General features: G+C 36.2%; 1 protein-coding gene across 6 annotated transcripts in view; it reads right to left on the reverse strand.

The window, feature by feature from the left end:
• The window catches only part of MARK1 (microtubule affinity regulating kinase 1), a 57,632-nt gene that overhangs the window by 23,190 nt on the left and 20,158 nt on the right, over window positions 1-14,284 (reverse strand). For 4 of the 6 annotated variants that reach the window (XM_015622516.3, XM_015622515.3, XM_015622514.3 and 1 more), the window contains exons 2-7: window positions 11,576-11,779; window positions 10,911-10,964; window positions 4,647-4,695; window positions 3,461-3,526; window positions 2,461-2,531; window positions 1,386-1,442 (exon numbers count right to left, since the gene is read on the reverse strand). In XM_015622516.3, coding sequence (XP_015478002.1) covers window positions 1,386-1,442; window positions 2,461-2,531; window positions 3,461-3,526; window positions 4,647-4,695; window positions 10,911-10,964; window positions 11,576-11,779 — 501 coding nt within the window. Of the gene's footprint in view, window positions 1-1,385; window positions 1,443-2,460; window positions 2,532-3,460; window positions 3,527-4,092; window positions 4,225-4,646; window positions 4,696-10,910; window positions 10,965-11,575; window positions 11,780-14,284 lie in introns of those variants that run through there. The other 2 variants (XM_015622517.2, XM_015622518.3) reach the window with 2 other exon arrangements.

Below are 14,284 nucleotides of genomic sequence, written 5' to 3' on the forward strand. Positions count from 1 at the left end.
TGAGCTGTGTGTGCTATGGAACTAAGAAATGGGAGAGAGGTGGAGACTCTAAGGGGCTCCTGGAGAAAGAGCAAGATACAGGATGCTGAGTAACTGCAGGGTTAATGCAGCAAGATTCAGTTAAATAGCTGGGCTGAAGGAGCCAGAGCTAGATAAGCATGAGGAGGTGGCTGGCTCCCTACTCCCAGCTGAGTGTGGAACCAAGAGAACCAGTGAAGGGCTTGACCTGGCTGGCCAGGGTGCAGCCTTCTGCAAAGCTGAAAAGCAGTGGCTGCATAAGATCCAGGGAGTTTGACAAAACATTCACAGGCTCCAAACTGTCAGGGAAGACATGGAGGAATTTTTTTTAATCAAGATTTTGGTGAGATCCAACCCTTTTCTTCCTTGCATTCTGACTTTAGAGTGCTGGGCAGTCATCTCCACCATCAGATGACAACACTCCTGGGGCAGAGACAACTGAGCAGAAAAGGATGTATTTATTATCCATCCTCATGTGTGCATGCAGGAGCTGGCAGATTGACAGGTATCAGGGAACAGATTTGTAAGAATGAGGTTGAAAGAATGCTGCAGTGCATTATAAGACAAAAGATACTGGTGAAAAAAAGTCCTTAGGAATTATTCAACCTCAGCTTTTCACAAGTATTCAGATAGATAAGTAAGAAAGAACCTACACCAGTGTGTTCTTTGTAAATGTTCAATGACATCAAAGCAACAGCACAAGACAGCTTTTAAGTGGGTAAGGATGATGTCCAAGTCCCATGATACCTACACCTGGCACGAAGACAACTTCAGGCAAGGCTTAGGTTGTACCTGCATGTGCTGAACTCTTAATATAGTCTGGTGGTTTACACAGATAGATTATTTAAAAGGATAAAGAAAACAAAAACAAACCAGCTAATTTCTGTTTACCCTTAATTGATTTTTTCCTGCCCAAATTAAACACTAAAATATAAACCATAAACTTTAATGGATTAAAAACCTAACATACTACTTATAAATCACTAAGGAAACACTGTTTTATATCTTTGCAATATACTTTAACTGAAAATATTTTAATTAAGTTGTGATGGCTGGTATCAATTGATCTTCTGCAGCTTCACTGTGTAGATACCAGCATGACAGCAGGTATAATTCTTTGGAGAGCCTGTCTTTTTCTTAAATCCAAAACTGGAATGAAACTAACACATGTTCTATTCTTGTCTCCCCACTGTTCCAACAGGCAAGCTATATTATTTTTGTGATTCAGGAAATTGAGAATAAAATACAAGTGAGAGTTCCCTCATTCATATATTTGAGGCATTCACAGGCAGTGGCAAGGTCCAATATATAGAATTAAATTAAGTCTGTATAATAGGCAGCAAAAAGTAAAATAAGCAGCAACCTACCTTAAGATCACGATGAACTATGCATTTTTGATGACAATACTGTACAGCAGATACAATCTGAAACACCAAGATCATCAGTGAAATACTTTATTTCAAATTAAAAATTAAGTTTTTGCATATAATTTAGTAATTTTGTTTCCTGATATGATTCACTAGAATGTAAGAAGTTAATAAATTAAGTGTTTATCTTAAAATAGTCATCCAAATTTCTTTCATTAAAGTTTAGATACCAAAACTATAAAGTCCTTTTAAGTAGCTAATTTTCCTAGTAAAAGGAATAGTACATACCACTCAAGACAATTGGAGAAATATTTTTTTAAAATGCAAATCAACCAATAGCAATAACTATTGAAAGGAAATTAATCCACCCTTCAAGCCAGTGGCCAGATACATCATCTCAGATTTTATCTTCTAAAACATCAACTGTGTATCATTGCAATTCATCCCTAGCAGAACAATTAATTCAACATTTTCATGTCTTCCACATACACAACGAAAATAAAGTCTGAAACAGCAAGTTACGAGTAGTTTCTTTAAATGTTAATTATGTAACTTAACATATATTATTATATATATATCTAAATTATGTAACTTAATCCTGAAAAACACCAAGCTTGATATATTTATCTGATTAAAGCTTTTCCAAAACAATCACTAAAACCAGAGTAAGAAAAGAATTAAGATGAGAAAGTTGTAATAAGAATATAAAAGCCTATTACAGAATAGCCTTCATACAGAACAGTGTGACACGGCTGTCATGACATCAACATCTCCAGATATAACAGCTGTAAAATTCTAAAATATTCAGAAAAAGATTTAAACCTCAAGTGAGTCACAATAAAAAAAGTGACTCTTAGGAACACTGACTAAAAGAAAATGTAAAACAATTTTACTATTTTTAGACAGTATCTAGGAAGCAGATACTTTTCTCTTCTGGATTTTTTTCCACTGCAGCTTTAATAAATATTATCAAAACAATTTCTTGTTAAGTAGAAGAAGTTTGCTCATGTTCATGTCTATCTGAAAACAACGTAAATCAAAATAAAAAAAAAGAATGAACACATTAATTTCATACCTGCCTGAATTTTGAACGAGCCTCTTTCTCTTTCATTCTTCCATGTGCAACTAGATAGTCAAACACTTCTCCTGATCATGACAAGGACAAAACATCAACATTAATTTTTTTTACTATCACACACAATCAAAACATGCTTGAAAACAACACACACCCCACACTGCTCCCCCACTTGAAGGGAAAGGAAATAGAAGCAGCCAAGAAAAATTCCTTTTGACTTCTCATTGGATTTCATTCAGACAAATAATAACTAAGTAGTAAAAATGGAACCCTTAATACTGAGATTTCTTTAGTTTTTAAAATTAACCACTATGAAACAAACAGAATCAATCACTAAAAATATTCATATCATGCGTACAACACATTGGGAATCAGGCAACTTATGCCCCAGATTTGTTTTGCACATCTCTAGTGGCTTCACTTAACATTATTTATATTATTTCTGCTTATTCCCTCTTGCTCTTTTCCTAATAAAGCTGGTCAAATGCCTTTCAGATCCCCATTTTTGCACTGTCTGACAGCAGCGTTTCCTAGCTGATCACTGGCACTGTGCTGGATTCTCTTCCCACATTCAAACATTTCCCATTCAGATGCTAAGCAGCTTCTCAAGCAGGCACTCACTATCCCTCTCACTATGAGCCTGCTGGTTCCCCTTCCTGTGTTACTGATTCCCATCCTCGGATCTGCCTCTTCAAGTGCTTTGGCACACATTTGCAAGATAAAATAAACCTAAATATAGCAGATAAATATGAGTCCAGAGTTTTTACAGAATCTGTGCCAGATTATCTCCTGATACTGCAGCATGAACCTCAGAATGGGAACTACCCTTGAGCACAAACCTAAGAGGCTACTTAACAGAATCAAGAAATCCTGCCCTGGGAGGTCTGCTGGGACTACTCTCAAGGCCAGATTGGAATAACCCATTAAATCCTTAAAGCGTTTCTAGGCATGTAACTGGCATTTCAGTTTATCCTTAACGCACATTTCAGAATCCACTTACCCCCACTGGCATATTCCATTACCAAATACAACGTCTTTTCAGTCTCAATAACTTCAAATAATTTTACTGCAAGAAAAATGAATGAGAGATTGCAGCCAGGAGTAAAAGCAAAGCACAAACAAACAATTATACTCATGGAATGAGTATAATTTATGGCCAGTGATAATGCTAAATCATACAGAAACTTTATATCCTTTAGGTTAGCATTCTTTTGAGGGGGAAAAAGACCAAAAATTAATTTCTAAATCACAGTTGATAATAAAGCATATTAATTCACAATTTTCTCAGAAGTTTATGCACACTGTACAAACGAGTTCATGCTGAAATTAGTGTTTAATTTGACACAGACTTAATTTAAGAACATACAAACCTCCCTTGTTTTTCTAGCAAACTGCTCACAGTCAGAAATCTGAGATTCTGACCAACTAAAAACCAAGTGGATACCAGAAATGTTAAGTCTGACTTGCCTCAGATTGCAATATAACCAGTCATTTAAAACAAACACACCCCCACCACCACCCCCAAGAAAACAAAAAAACAGCAGAAGCTATGAATGCTGAAAAAGCAACAAACAATTTAAGGGATGAGAAGGGAGTGCCTAGCATGTAATAACTTGTACACCTCGTCCATACCTTGTATGCAACAAGCCCTCTGGCCAATTCAGGACCATTAACTGTCTCTGGAACAAGACTGTCCAGCCCTCCTCAGCCAGAAGAATTGTCATCACAAAGTAGGGCCCTGAAGCTGTGGGGTAGGTGAAAGAACTAAAGCAGAAAGGGAAAATTACATACTTGGTAATTCTAATTTTCTGGAAATATTAGTCAGCAGGACTCTTTCCTAGACTGAACTAATGGAGTTCTGCTACTCTCTCCAAAGAAACTCATGCTTTTGGGTCTCAAGAATAATTTCAATAGAAGAGGGGAGTTGGGGTACTGATAGACCAGAGAGCTCACATCTCCTACTCTGTGTAAGGCTTTTCTGAACTGAGCAGTTTACCTCCTCTGAGCAAAATCCTTGATGCAAGCAGAGTCAATAAAAGAGGTGATACAATGAAGCATTTACCAGATGCTTACTATCCTATTAGCTCCAAAGAAAGTTTCACAGCAGTACATTCAAATACAGCCAAATAGAGTAAAATGTAAACAGTATAATAGAAAAAAAGTCTGCAGAAATGCAGGGCTCCTACCAATATTGGGATGATTCAGAATCTTCATTATTCGTACTTCTCGAAACAACTGTCAAGGAAGCAGAACAATTTCCTTAGAAAGGGTTTATTAAGGAAAAATTAAACAAAATATACAATTTTAAATTCCAAAAAGACAGAGAAAAGGCCACAGAAAGCAGCATTAGCATAAAATATAGGTAAATATAGTGCAGTGAACTCCAGAAAACAATCTACATCTTATGCATTAAATAAATATAGCCACTACAAATAACTACATACCAAAACCAGACTAATTTTCAGGCTTTATGCAAACAGACACACTAAATTGTATAGCCCTTTCTGGAGTTTCACATTGACCAAACCCCACAGATTATTCACACAAGTATTCACTCTCTCTGATTTCTTTGGTGACTAGCAAGCTCAGCCAATTATCCTGACCACATCAAACCTGCAGGTGCAAGTACAAGGTGAAGCATTAGAGAAAAGTCACACACAGATGTTCAAATGGAATCAGATACCAGGAATTCTGAAATCCTACAAGTGCTGCTGCTCCACAGAGGTGAAGTAGGCAAGTTTGCTTTTCCCACAGCTACCAAATTTTACATTGGTCACAAGTGGCAGCAATCCCCCTCTCTCCCCCTGAAGATTTATCACTGCTGAAAGTCTGCTGTATGGCACTGAGTCACATAACTATAAACAACTGGACAAACGGAAAGCCCTAAGTATATATTCTTCACACAGATTTTTTTTTTTTTTTCTCAAAACAGAAAAAAGAGGTTATTGCTCCTACATTTCAATATTCATGGCTTTATCAATTAGGGGTGGATCAAGAGGCTCAAAGGAAAGAAGACAATGAAAGAAATCAAAAATGCCTATGTAGTTTGGTGCTGTGTACTTGAGGCTGGCAATACTGATGGGCTTGCACTGTTTAACTGAACAGCATAGCCCCTGTTTACTCTGCTGCACACTCTTTGGTCCCTTATTGGGCTAACATAGGATGCCAAAATAAATGAAGAAATGCTCACTCCTCAGTGTAATGCTTAGACACTTTAGAAACATCTTGGCACCACAGTCCTCCTTACAGAGAAACTAGGCTCAACACATTGTGTTGTTGCTCTTTTGTTTCTCTCTTATCTCAGAGACATCTCACCTTCCATTTTTAAGATTAGTCCCATTTGATCAGATGCAACCCTTGCAAAAGGGTACAGTGAAGCAAACCAGACACCAAACAGCTCCCCAAAGAGTAGCACTATGTATTCTATGTTTCTAAAATTCTGCATTTATTCTACAAGTTAAGACTACAGAACAATATCTTATTGAAACTCAGCTTTTGATACAGTATGATTACTACAGCTCAGGTAATAAATAATATTACAGTTTTAGATTTGTGTTATTTAAGTATTGCATGCTAGTTACTAGGCACTTGCCTCATAACTGCCATTAAAACAATTTCAGAGAGAAGCAAAGACTACAGAAACATTTCTGAGTAAATATGAACAGATGCAGTTTACTTATGTCTAAAACACAAAACAAGGGTATATAACATTATGCATCAGAATTAACTTCAGCAAATATATTTTCCTCATGAAATTGGTTATTGCTAAGAAAAAACATCACACCAACATGTTCTTTGTGAATTTGTTGTTTTTCTAAGTATTGGAATTTGTTGCACAAGAATAAATTTCTTAGCTAAATCAATATAGACTAATCAGAAGCTAACAAATCTGCTTCAATGGATGGTACAGCATCAGAAGAGCTCCTAAGCAGGTATGTGGAAAATCAGTTCCTCCCTAAAGACTGGAAACCTATTTCAAAACTTAACACTATTAACACTGGTATAAGAGGTACAGCAATGAACACATACCTTCATAAGCACAATTAAAATATGAGACTCCTACAGAAAATTTCAACCCTCAGTTTTATATTTAATACAAAGCACATGGGCATTGAAAAAAAAAACCAAGTTGTGCATTATTACATTTAATATTTTCACAAGATTTACAAGTTTACTAATTGGTTTAAGATTCAAATTGATTTTACAGTGACATGAAATTTTGTTCCACAAGTATTTCTGAATAAAAGCCTTAACAGTACTTGAGGACAATATTTTACATTGCAACTCTGCATTCCATGAAGCACTACTTTGCGATAAATCCCCTCCTCCATGCAGAAGCATGCTGGTTATTAACACCTGCAATGTCAATAACTATCTATTTACAAATATAAACACCTTTAAACAATAACCACTACACCCCTCAGTAACACTCAAGATACATCTTTTCCTTTGCATATAGATGTATTTAAGAAAAAAGACCATAGTTATTTCCTACAAAGCCCAGTTTGTTAAATTTATAAAAATCTGGACCGAACAGTGATACTTGCTCTTCTCTGAGGACAAGGCAACCTGCTGCAGGATTACCATCTATTTTACAGACAAAAAATAGTGTTTCCAGAATTCAGAAACACCTGTATTTTCCTGAGCAGCACTGTTCTTCTCTCTCAGAAGCTATAAGTACTCCCTGACTTCTCTCTCCTCACCCCACCACAGATTTACCACTCTTCATTCTTAAAAAGTGTCACCATTCAAAAAAGCCCTTGAATAAGCATCTCCTTGTTGGAAAGGTGCTGTAGCCTCATAAGCTTCACTTATAGAAAGGGAGAGCCAGCATCACACTCAGTTCCTAAAATTTGTAGTTAGGACTGTCGACAGGACTTGAAAAATTGTTTCCTGTGGTTCCAGCTTAGTTTTCCGAGGTACAAACTGCAGAAAACAAAGATCTGCCACACCATTAACAACATTTCTACCTGCTGTCAGATTGACACCTATGTTTAAAACATAAACTTTAAGGTACATCTTAAGTCACTGCAGTCAAACCGAAAATTTTCAGTTCACCAAGGCTTTGCCTTGCTTTGAAAAACGTGCTTAAAAGTTGCTCTGCTTTCTAAACTGTTACTGAGAAGGGATGTGGCAAAAGAAGCACTGCTTTCAATAGGTAACATATTGAAATTGTTCCAAAACTTCTACTACTTTACTTCTGATCTGCTTTTCTTAACAGAGGGAACATAAGTTAGAAGCTCCAAGTATGTTTAAATAATAAAAAGCTTGCTGACCTCTACCAGGTGCATATCTGAAATAACCATTTCCTAATTAAACCTATTAATGAAAAAAAAAAATCACCTTCTGCTCCACTAGCAGTTTGCAGAAGAGCAACAGAATGCTATTTCAGAAACATCCCTAGTGAAGCTGGTACAAGACAAAACTTTCAATATAGCAGATATGCAAAAATCTGCTATTTTGATATGAACTTTGTGTGAAGACAAAACCCGAATACTTACATTTGGGAACAAATTACAATAGTGACAATGGGAAAAGCTAAGTCAGTACAGGATGTTATTGTCAAGACAGCAAATCAACAATAAAGCCTGTTCTATTTGAAACAGATTCTTGGTGAGTATGGTGGTAACCATATACTGGAGAAACTGAAAACAAAACAGAAAGGTAGGACCCTTAATTCAACCTGGGTTTTCTATTTAAAGAGGTGGAGGTCCTGGAGTGGGAAATATAATGTAAGTTAAGACTATCACACTGCATGGACAAGAAAGCAAAACTAAAAATTCACAACATCAGCTTACTTAAGCCATCAAATGTTAGGCCATGACACAAGCTACAATAACTGTCTGAAGTACCCTGTCCATACTACAGGGCATGAAAACCATTGGTGAGCAGCTAAGAAGAAATGAAACACTCTTTGCTTTCATACCCGTGACTAACTACAGACCCAGCTTGTATAACACTTCCAGCAAGTGAAGTATGTGCTCAAATATTTCTGTTTACAAAACAGAATGGTGCATGTGAAGCCATGATGACTCATTTAACTTATTTAGGTCAGTAGCAAGCACTGTAGCAAAACCGACTCACACTTGGTATCTTTCATACTTTGATGAATGGAAAGGAGATGGTTTCATGAATGACCCCATGCCCAAGATAAGTACAAATTTATCTTGTTTAATTAATAATAATCAGCAGTGACTGAAGGTCTAAAAGTTTTGCTGCACTGCATACAATTTATCACCTTTGAAGTTCAAGAGACTGTCTTCTCAACCATGAGGATTTAGATGGGTTCAGACTTAGGAGTGGTATTTTTGCACCAGTAGCATTACTTCAGTGTCCTCTATAAACCTTCATTAGCTGAGTGTCTGTTCCTATTAACACAAAACTATCACTGCTTCCCATTCCCAACACTACCTCTTCAAGAAAAATGCCCAACCACTTAACAGCCCTTTGTACAGTATAAGCCTGATGACAAAATTATAAAACTTCACATTGCTGTGATACTAAATATTACATAAAGAATCAGAAACATAATGTAATAGTAAAGTGCAGAAAGAAAAAAAAAAAGGTGGCTTATTTAATAGAACAGAAAAGGAATTTCTATTATTTTACTTGAAATTCACAAATGACCCATTAAAATATTAACAGAAATTATCTTAAGCATGCTAATAAACCACCCTCTCACCCTTATTTGCTTTATATGCACGGTTGCTTCAGTGACACTGCAAAAATTGTGCTGAAGTTTACTTAAGAGCTTTCAGGCAATCAATATTCATTCACTCAGCCACAGCTGAAGACATATAAAGCTTCAAAACAAAATGATTTTTTAAGAAAATCATAATATTTTACAAATGAAAACATGATACCAACAAATTACCCCACTTTTTAGTGTGAGCAGATGATGCATGGGATCAATATATTTAGAAGTTACTAAAAAATGGAATTGCAATTAAATCACTAAATGCAAATATCTATCCTTAGTTCTACTATCAGCTGCTTCTAACAGTACCTAACACTGATTCTCTTGTTGCCAGCTTCCCACTCAGAAAAAACAAGTAACAGCAGCAATGTCCTATTGTGCGAGTATTTTATGTACTATTTGTGCAGTGTGACAGAATCTTTTGTATGCTATGAAAGTCTTATTTATACTTGGAAAGGTTTATTGAATTATTATTGAGTATTTTTGTTTAAAACTATTGTCCCAAAGCTGAGGGGTTTTTTTGCTTCGTTTTCCAGAAAGTTTTAACATATTTTAGCTTCTCATGGCTCAACAATGAGACAAACCCAGCTCTTCAACTGTGAATACCAAGCTAGGTAGGAAACAAGCTACGTGAGCAGCTCAGGTTTCCACAATATGCTCTGTCACACACTGCCTCTGTGGGTCCCTCTTCTCTAGCTCAAATATTAGCAAAGAGACTTGCTTAATATAGGATATAGAACGTAACAGCAAAGCTTCTGCATGGACTGCACAGCACGTTGAATTAAAAAATAAAAATCCAGAAGAACTCACAGTCAGATACTACTAAGGAGGCATTAAAGCAAATAAAGCATAAAAGTGATAAAAGAAAAAAAAGAAATTAAAGCAAAGCTGTTTAGAACTCTTCATAACCTAAGTTACACAATAAAATAAATCGTAACAGCAGCCAGAGATAAAAGAAACAGCAATAAGCCCTGGTCTCTGTCTCTCATTTCTACAGCTACAGACAGCAGCAGTCTACTATTTGTAAGCAAGAACTACCACAAATCTTTATAATGGGCATCCTCCAGTAAAATAATACAACATTTCTGTGCTTCAGCCACAACAAAACATATGCAGAGTTAAATAATAAAAATCCAAAAGAAACAAAAATCCCTAGGGTTTTGATAAAACCCTTATCACAATGACTATGGAAGATTTCTGAATTTCTATCTACAGGCATAAACAACACTGTTTTGATTATATTCACTCATTTTGTCAATTCTGTGCATGAAAAGTAATTGCCACAGGTCCCCTGAGTTCAGCGAATATTTTATTGAAGTTGAAAGATTATAAAGATAAATGTAGAAAAACCCATTAAAACAATAGAAGTTGGTACTGTAAGTCCACAAAAAACAATTACTACATTAAAGAAAAAATCCAAGAAAAATACCATCCATTACAGCATTAAATCTTGGTTCAGCATGTAGACAAACTGTTTGTATACTGAATTGGAAAGAAATGCTACTGCTGGCAAAGAGGAAAGCTAGAGGAGGAAGGAAGAGCAAAACAACAAAGCTCAGATAGGAACCACATGGAGTCACTGCCCTCAGACAAATGTATGTGAACATTATAGCAGGGAGACAACACTCTCCCCCCAAGGTCACACACAAAAATGTTGTTTAACAAGATAAGGGGATCAAATATTTTTGTCAAGTAAATAAAGGATCACAGTTCAACTGTTTACAGAATTTCAGATGTTATGGTCTATTCTTACCTTTTGCAGGCTAGTAGGATTTAGCTGGGTTTTATCTATTATTTTCACAGCAACCTTGGGAAAAAAAATAAACAATTACTATACCCAGAAAAAGGTTTGAACAAAATGTATTGAACAAAAATATATTGCACCTCTGTGAGCAAGAGCATAGATGCATCTCTAAAACGTGCATGTATATATATATATACTTCTATACATTTAATCAAACAAAATTCTCTAACCTATTAAAATTTACCAGCAGGAGTTTGGAACTTTGCCACCAAAGAATCAGTTTTATACTTCTGTCTGTGTTTGGACTGAACAATGTTATCTTGTCCACTGTTATCTTGTCCAGGCCCTCCAAACACAAGATTTATCTATTAACAAATCACCAATATCAATATCTGCACCTCAATACATTTCTCTTCAGTTTTAGAAATGGTTGGGGATGAACAGACACCTTCCCAGCCCCAAAATACCATTTGATGCACAACAAACATTTTGATCCTTTCACCAAGAAGCTATATTTTAAAAAGGGGATGGGTGGGAGGTTAGGTGGAAACTCAGACATGTCAGGTAACAACTTCTATGTCCTGAAACAGCCTCTAGAAGAAATACTTATTATAAACATAGCCAAAGAAAAATCAGGCTATCAGCCTTTTTTTTTTTTTTTTTTCAAGTCTTACCTCTCTTCCAGTAAGCACATGCCTTGCCAGCTTCACTTTGGCAAAATTTCCTTTTCCTATTGTTTTCAGCAAGCGATAATTTCCAATGTGAGGATGCTCCTCATTTGTGGATGTGATGGAGTTCCTACATCGTGGGATATTTTGTCTGCTACTTGACTTAATAGGCTGGATGTGTGGTTCAGTGTATCCATCAACAGAGGTGTGCTGTAAGGCAGACAAAATAGTTGGGAATTTAGCTACTTGGATTTTAGACAATTGCAACAGAATAGACCACAATCATAAAAAGGTGTAAAGGGGAGTAATTTATTTAATTTTTACAATATAACTGATAACTCTGGATGGCAGCCCAAGGAAAAAATGCTTCAGGCAGAGTTCGATACATGTCTCACAAAAAAGGCTGCAGAAAGATTTTACCATTTCCAAAAGCAAAACTAGGTATCTAGGCAGTAATCTACAAACCATTACAGGCTTTTTTAAACATGCTAAACCACACAGTATAGCACTATGTTGCAGATAAATTTGTCTAATCATAATCAAAGTTAGTCTTTTAAAAATAACGCTGTACAAAATATACTTGTACCTTATTGCATATTTGGAAATAAGGTTTCACTCTATTTTTTGTTAACTTTCTGCAGTCAAATGACATCACCATATTTTTTTTCAAGTAAGCTTTGTTCCCCAAACATGTTTGCATCTTTTAAATTCTTATTCAAGTAGCAAACTATCTACATCTTTATTTAAAAATAACTATTCTTTAAAACTCCATAAGATGACATAAAATATTTTAAATCTCAGAAGTCAGAAGAACTAAAAGGAAGTTATTTTTAATGCATGCCAACACATCATCCCACATTAAATGTTAGTCACTGAAGTCTGCAGTGCTTCTGTACTCTAACTTCCAAGTATATAAGGGGCAAGTTACAGATGGGGCTTGGAATTGTTCCAAGGAGAAACCAAAGTAATGAAAAATGTCAAAGGAGTGCTAACTGTTTCAGTATTTCAAATACTTTCTAAGAGTGGCAGATGGGTACAAATGTTTAACAGGTAAAATTTAGCTTCTAATCTTTTAAGTTACAGACTTTGAAGGCTGGCAAATACTGGAGGTAGAAAGAGTGTCTTCCCAGAGCAGATTTTAGATTTGTAGCAGAAAGGCATGCTTACTCCCAGCTAAGCATAAAGCACCGACAGACACCTGAATATTTTCCCATTACTGATTGCCTCAATTAAAAAGTAGATGCCTTTGTACAGAGCACTAACAAGTTCCTAGATCTTTGACCTTAAGCTGAAAGCAGAATCTGAGGGCAGCTGGAGTTTTACTGCTTCTCCCAATATCCAACCTAACACTGGGCTGTGCTGATCTCATCCATCATTCCTAATGGAATTATTTTCACATACAACCAGAATTTAAAGCAGTACTTCCAGCTTCAGTGTGCATTTGTTGAGATACTGAATCCAATGTGGATCAATCCCCACCTGTAAGCAGTCTGGCTTTACAGACAGTCCCACTGAACCGGGCAAGATTATTTCAGGACATGAGCAGTAGTGGAATCGGGTAAAGCAGCAAACAGCTGCAACACAACCGGAAAAAACAAGGAGTATACCACAACCAGAATGTTCTTCCCAAATGTAGCACAACCCTGCTTACATCACCTTCAGCATTATTAATTATTCACTATGGCCAAGAGAACAGCCCTAAATATAATTTTGTTTGTCTTTTCATTGCATGAGTCCTTCTGCAAAGTACTACTGTAACTCCCACTGCAAAACTGTTTTCCAAATTACTGGAGAACCAAGCAAGCCAGGCATGTTTAGATTCTGTATATCAGACAAATTTATTCAGTTATGAAATAACACACTAGTAATAGTATTTACTCTTTAGAAGCACATCATTAAAATGTTTTCTGTGGACTCTGAAAGAGAAGATCAGAAAAGCAGCTCCAGGCAAACAGGCTTTGAATCATTCCTTCAGCATCGGACACCAGTCCCACACATGATAAACCACAGCCCAAAGAAAAGTCTCCCCTAAAAATACACCCTGCAAAATCAGTACCTCTATGGTGCTAACAATGAATATTTCAGCTGTACTTAGAACCCAATCCAGGGCTACAGCACTGTGCTACACAAGTAAGGTTTAGAAGTCTTTGAGCCTCTTTGCTCAGTGAATTACATCTTCACTACAGGAAATACAATGCCTACCAGAAGCATTAGCAATCCTAATATCAGTTGCCAATTTCATATGCTTCACAGGATTAGCCTACTCCCTGCAGATACCTGAAGGGATCTCTTAGAGAAACAGCTGAACAGACTCAACCAATGCCATGGGCAAAAAGGAAGATGCCTTCACAGGATACACCATTTAAATACAGATTAAACAAAGAAAGCATTATTGAATCAAAATGACACTATAACAGTACAAAACCTGAAGAGGGGAAAAAAAGTAATAAGGTTCACAGTCATGATGATTCTGGATTTTGGTCTTTTTGAGACAGAAAAACTAAGCCACTTTGGATGGCTCCTAATTATTTCTTCACAAACAGATTATCTTCAGAGTTAACCAACCATTCTTTCCAGCTATACCCAAGGATGACAGAAATCATGCATAAAGAAGGTCAAATTTCCTAGTTTGAGAGCCACACAAATAAATACATACAATTTCTGAATCAGAACATCACTGAATGAAATTCAAATTATTCTTGCAATAGGCCTCTT

The sequence above is a fragment of the Parus major genome, chromosome 3 (assembly GCF_001522545.3).
Source record: "Parus major isolate Abel chromosome 3, Parus_major1.1, whole genome shotgun sequence".
Classification (NCBI taxonomy): Eukaryota; Metazoa; Chordata; class Aves; order Passeriformes; family Paridae; genus Parus; species Parus major.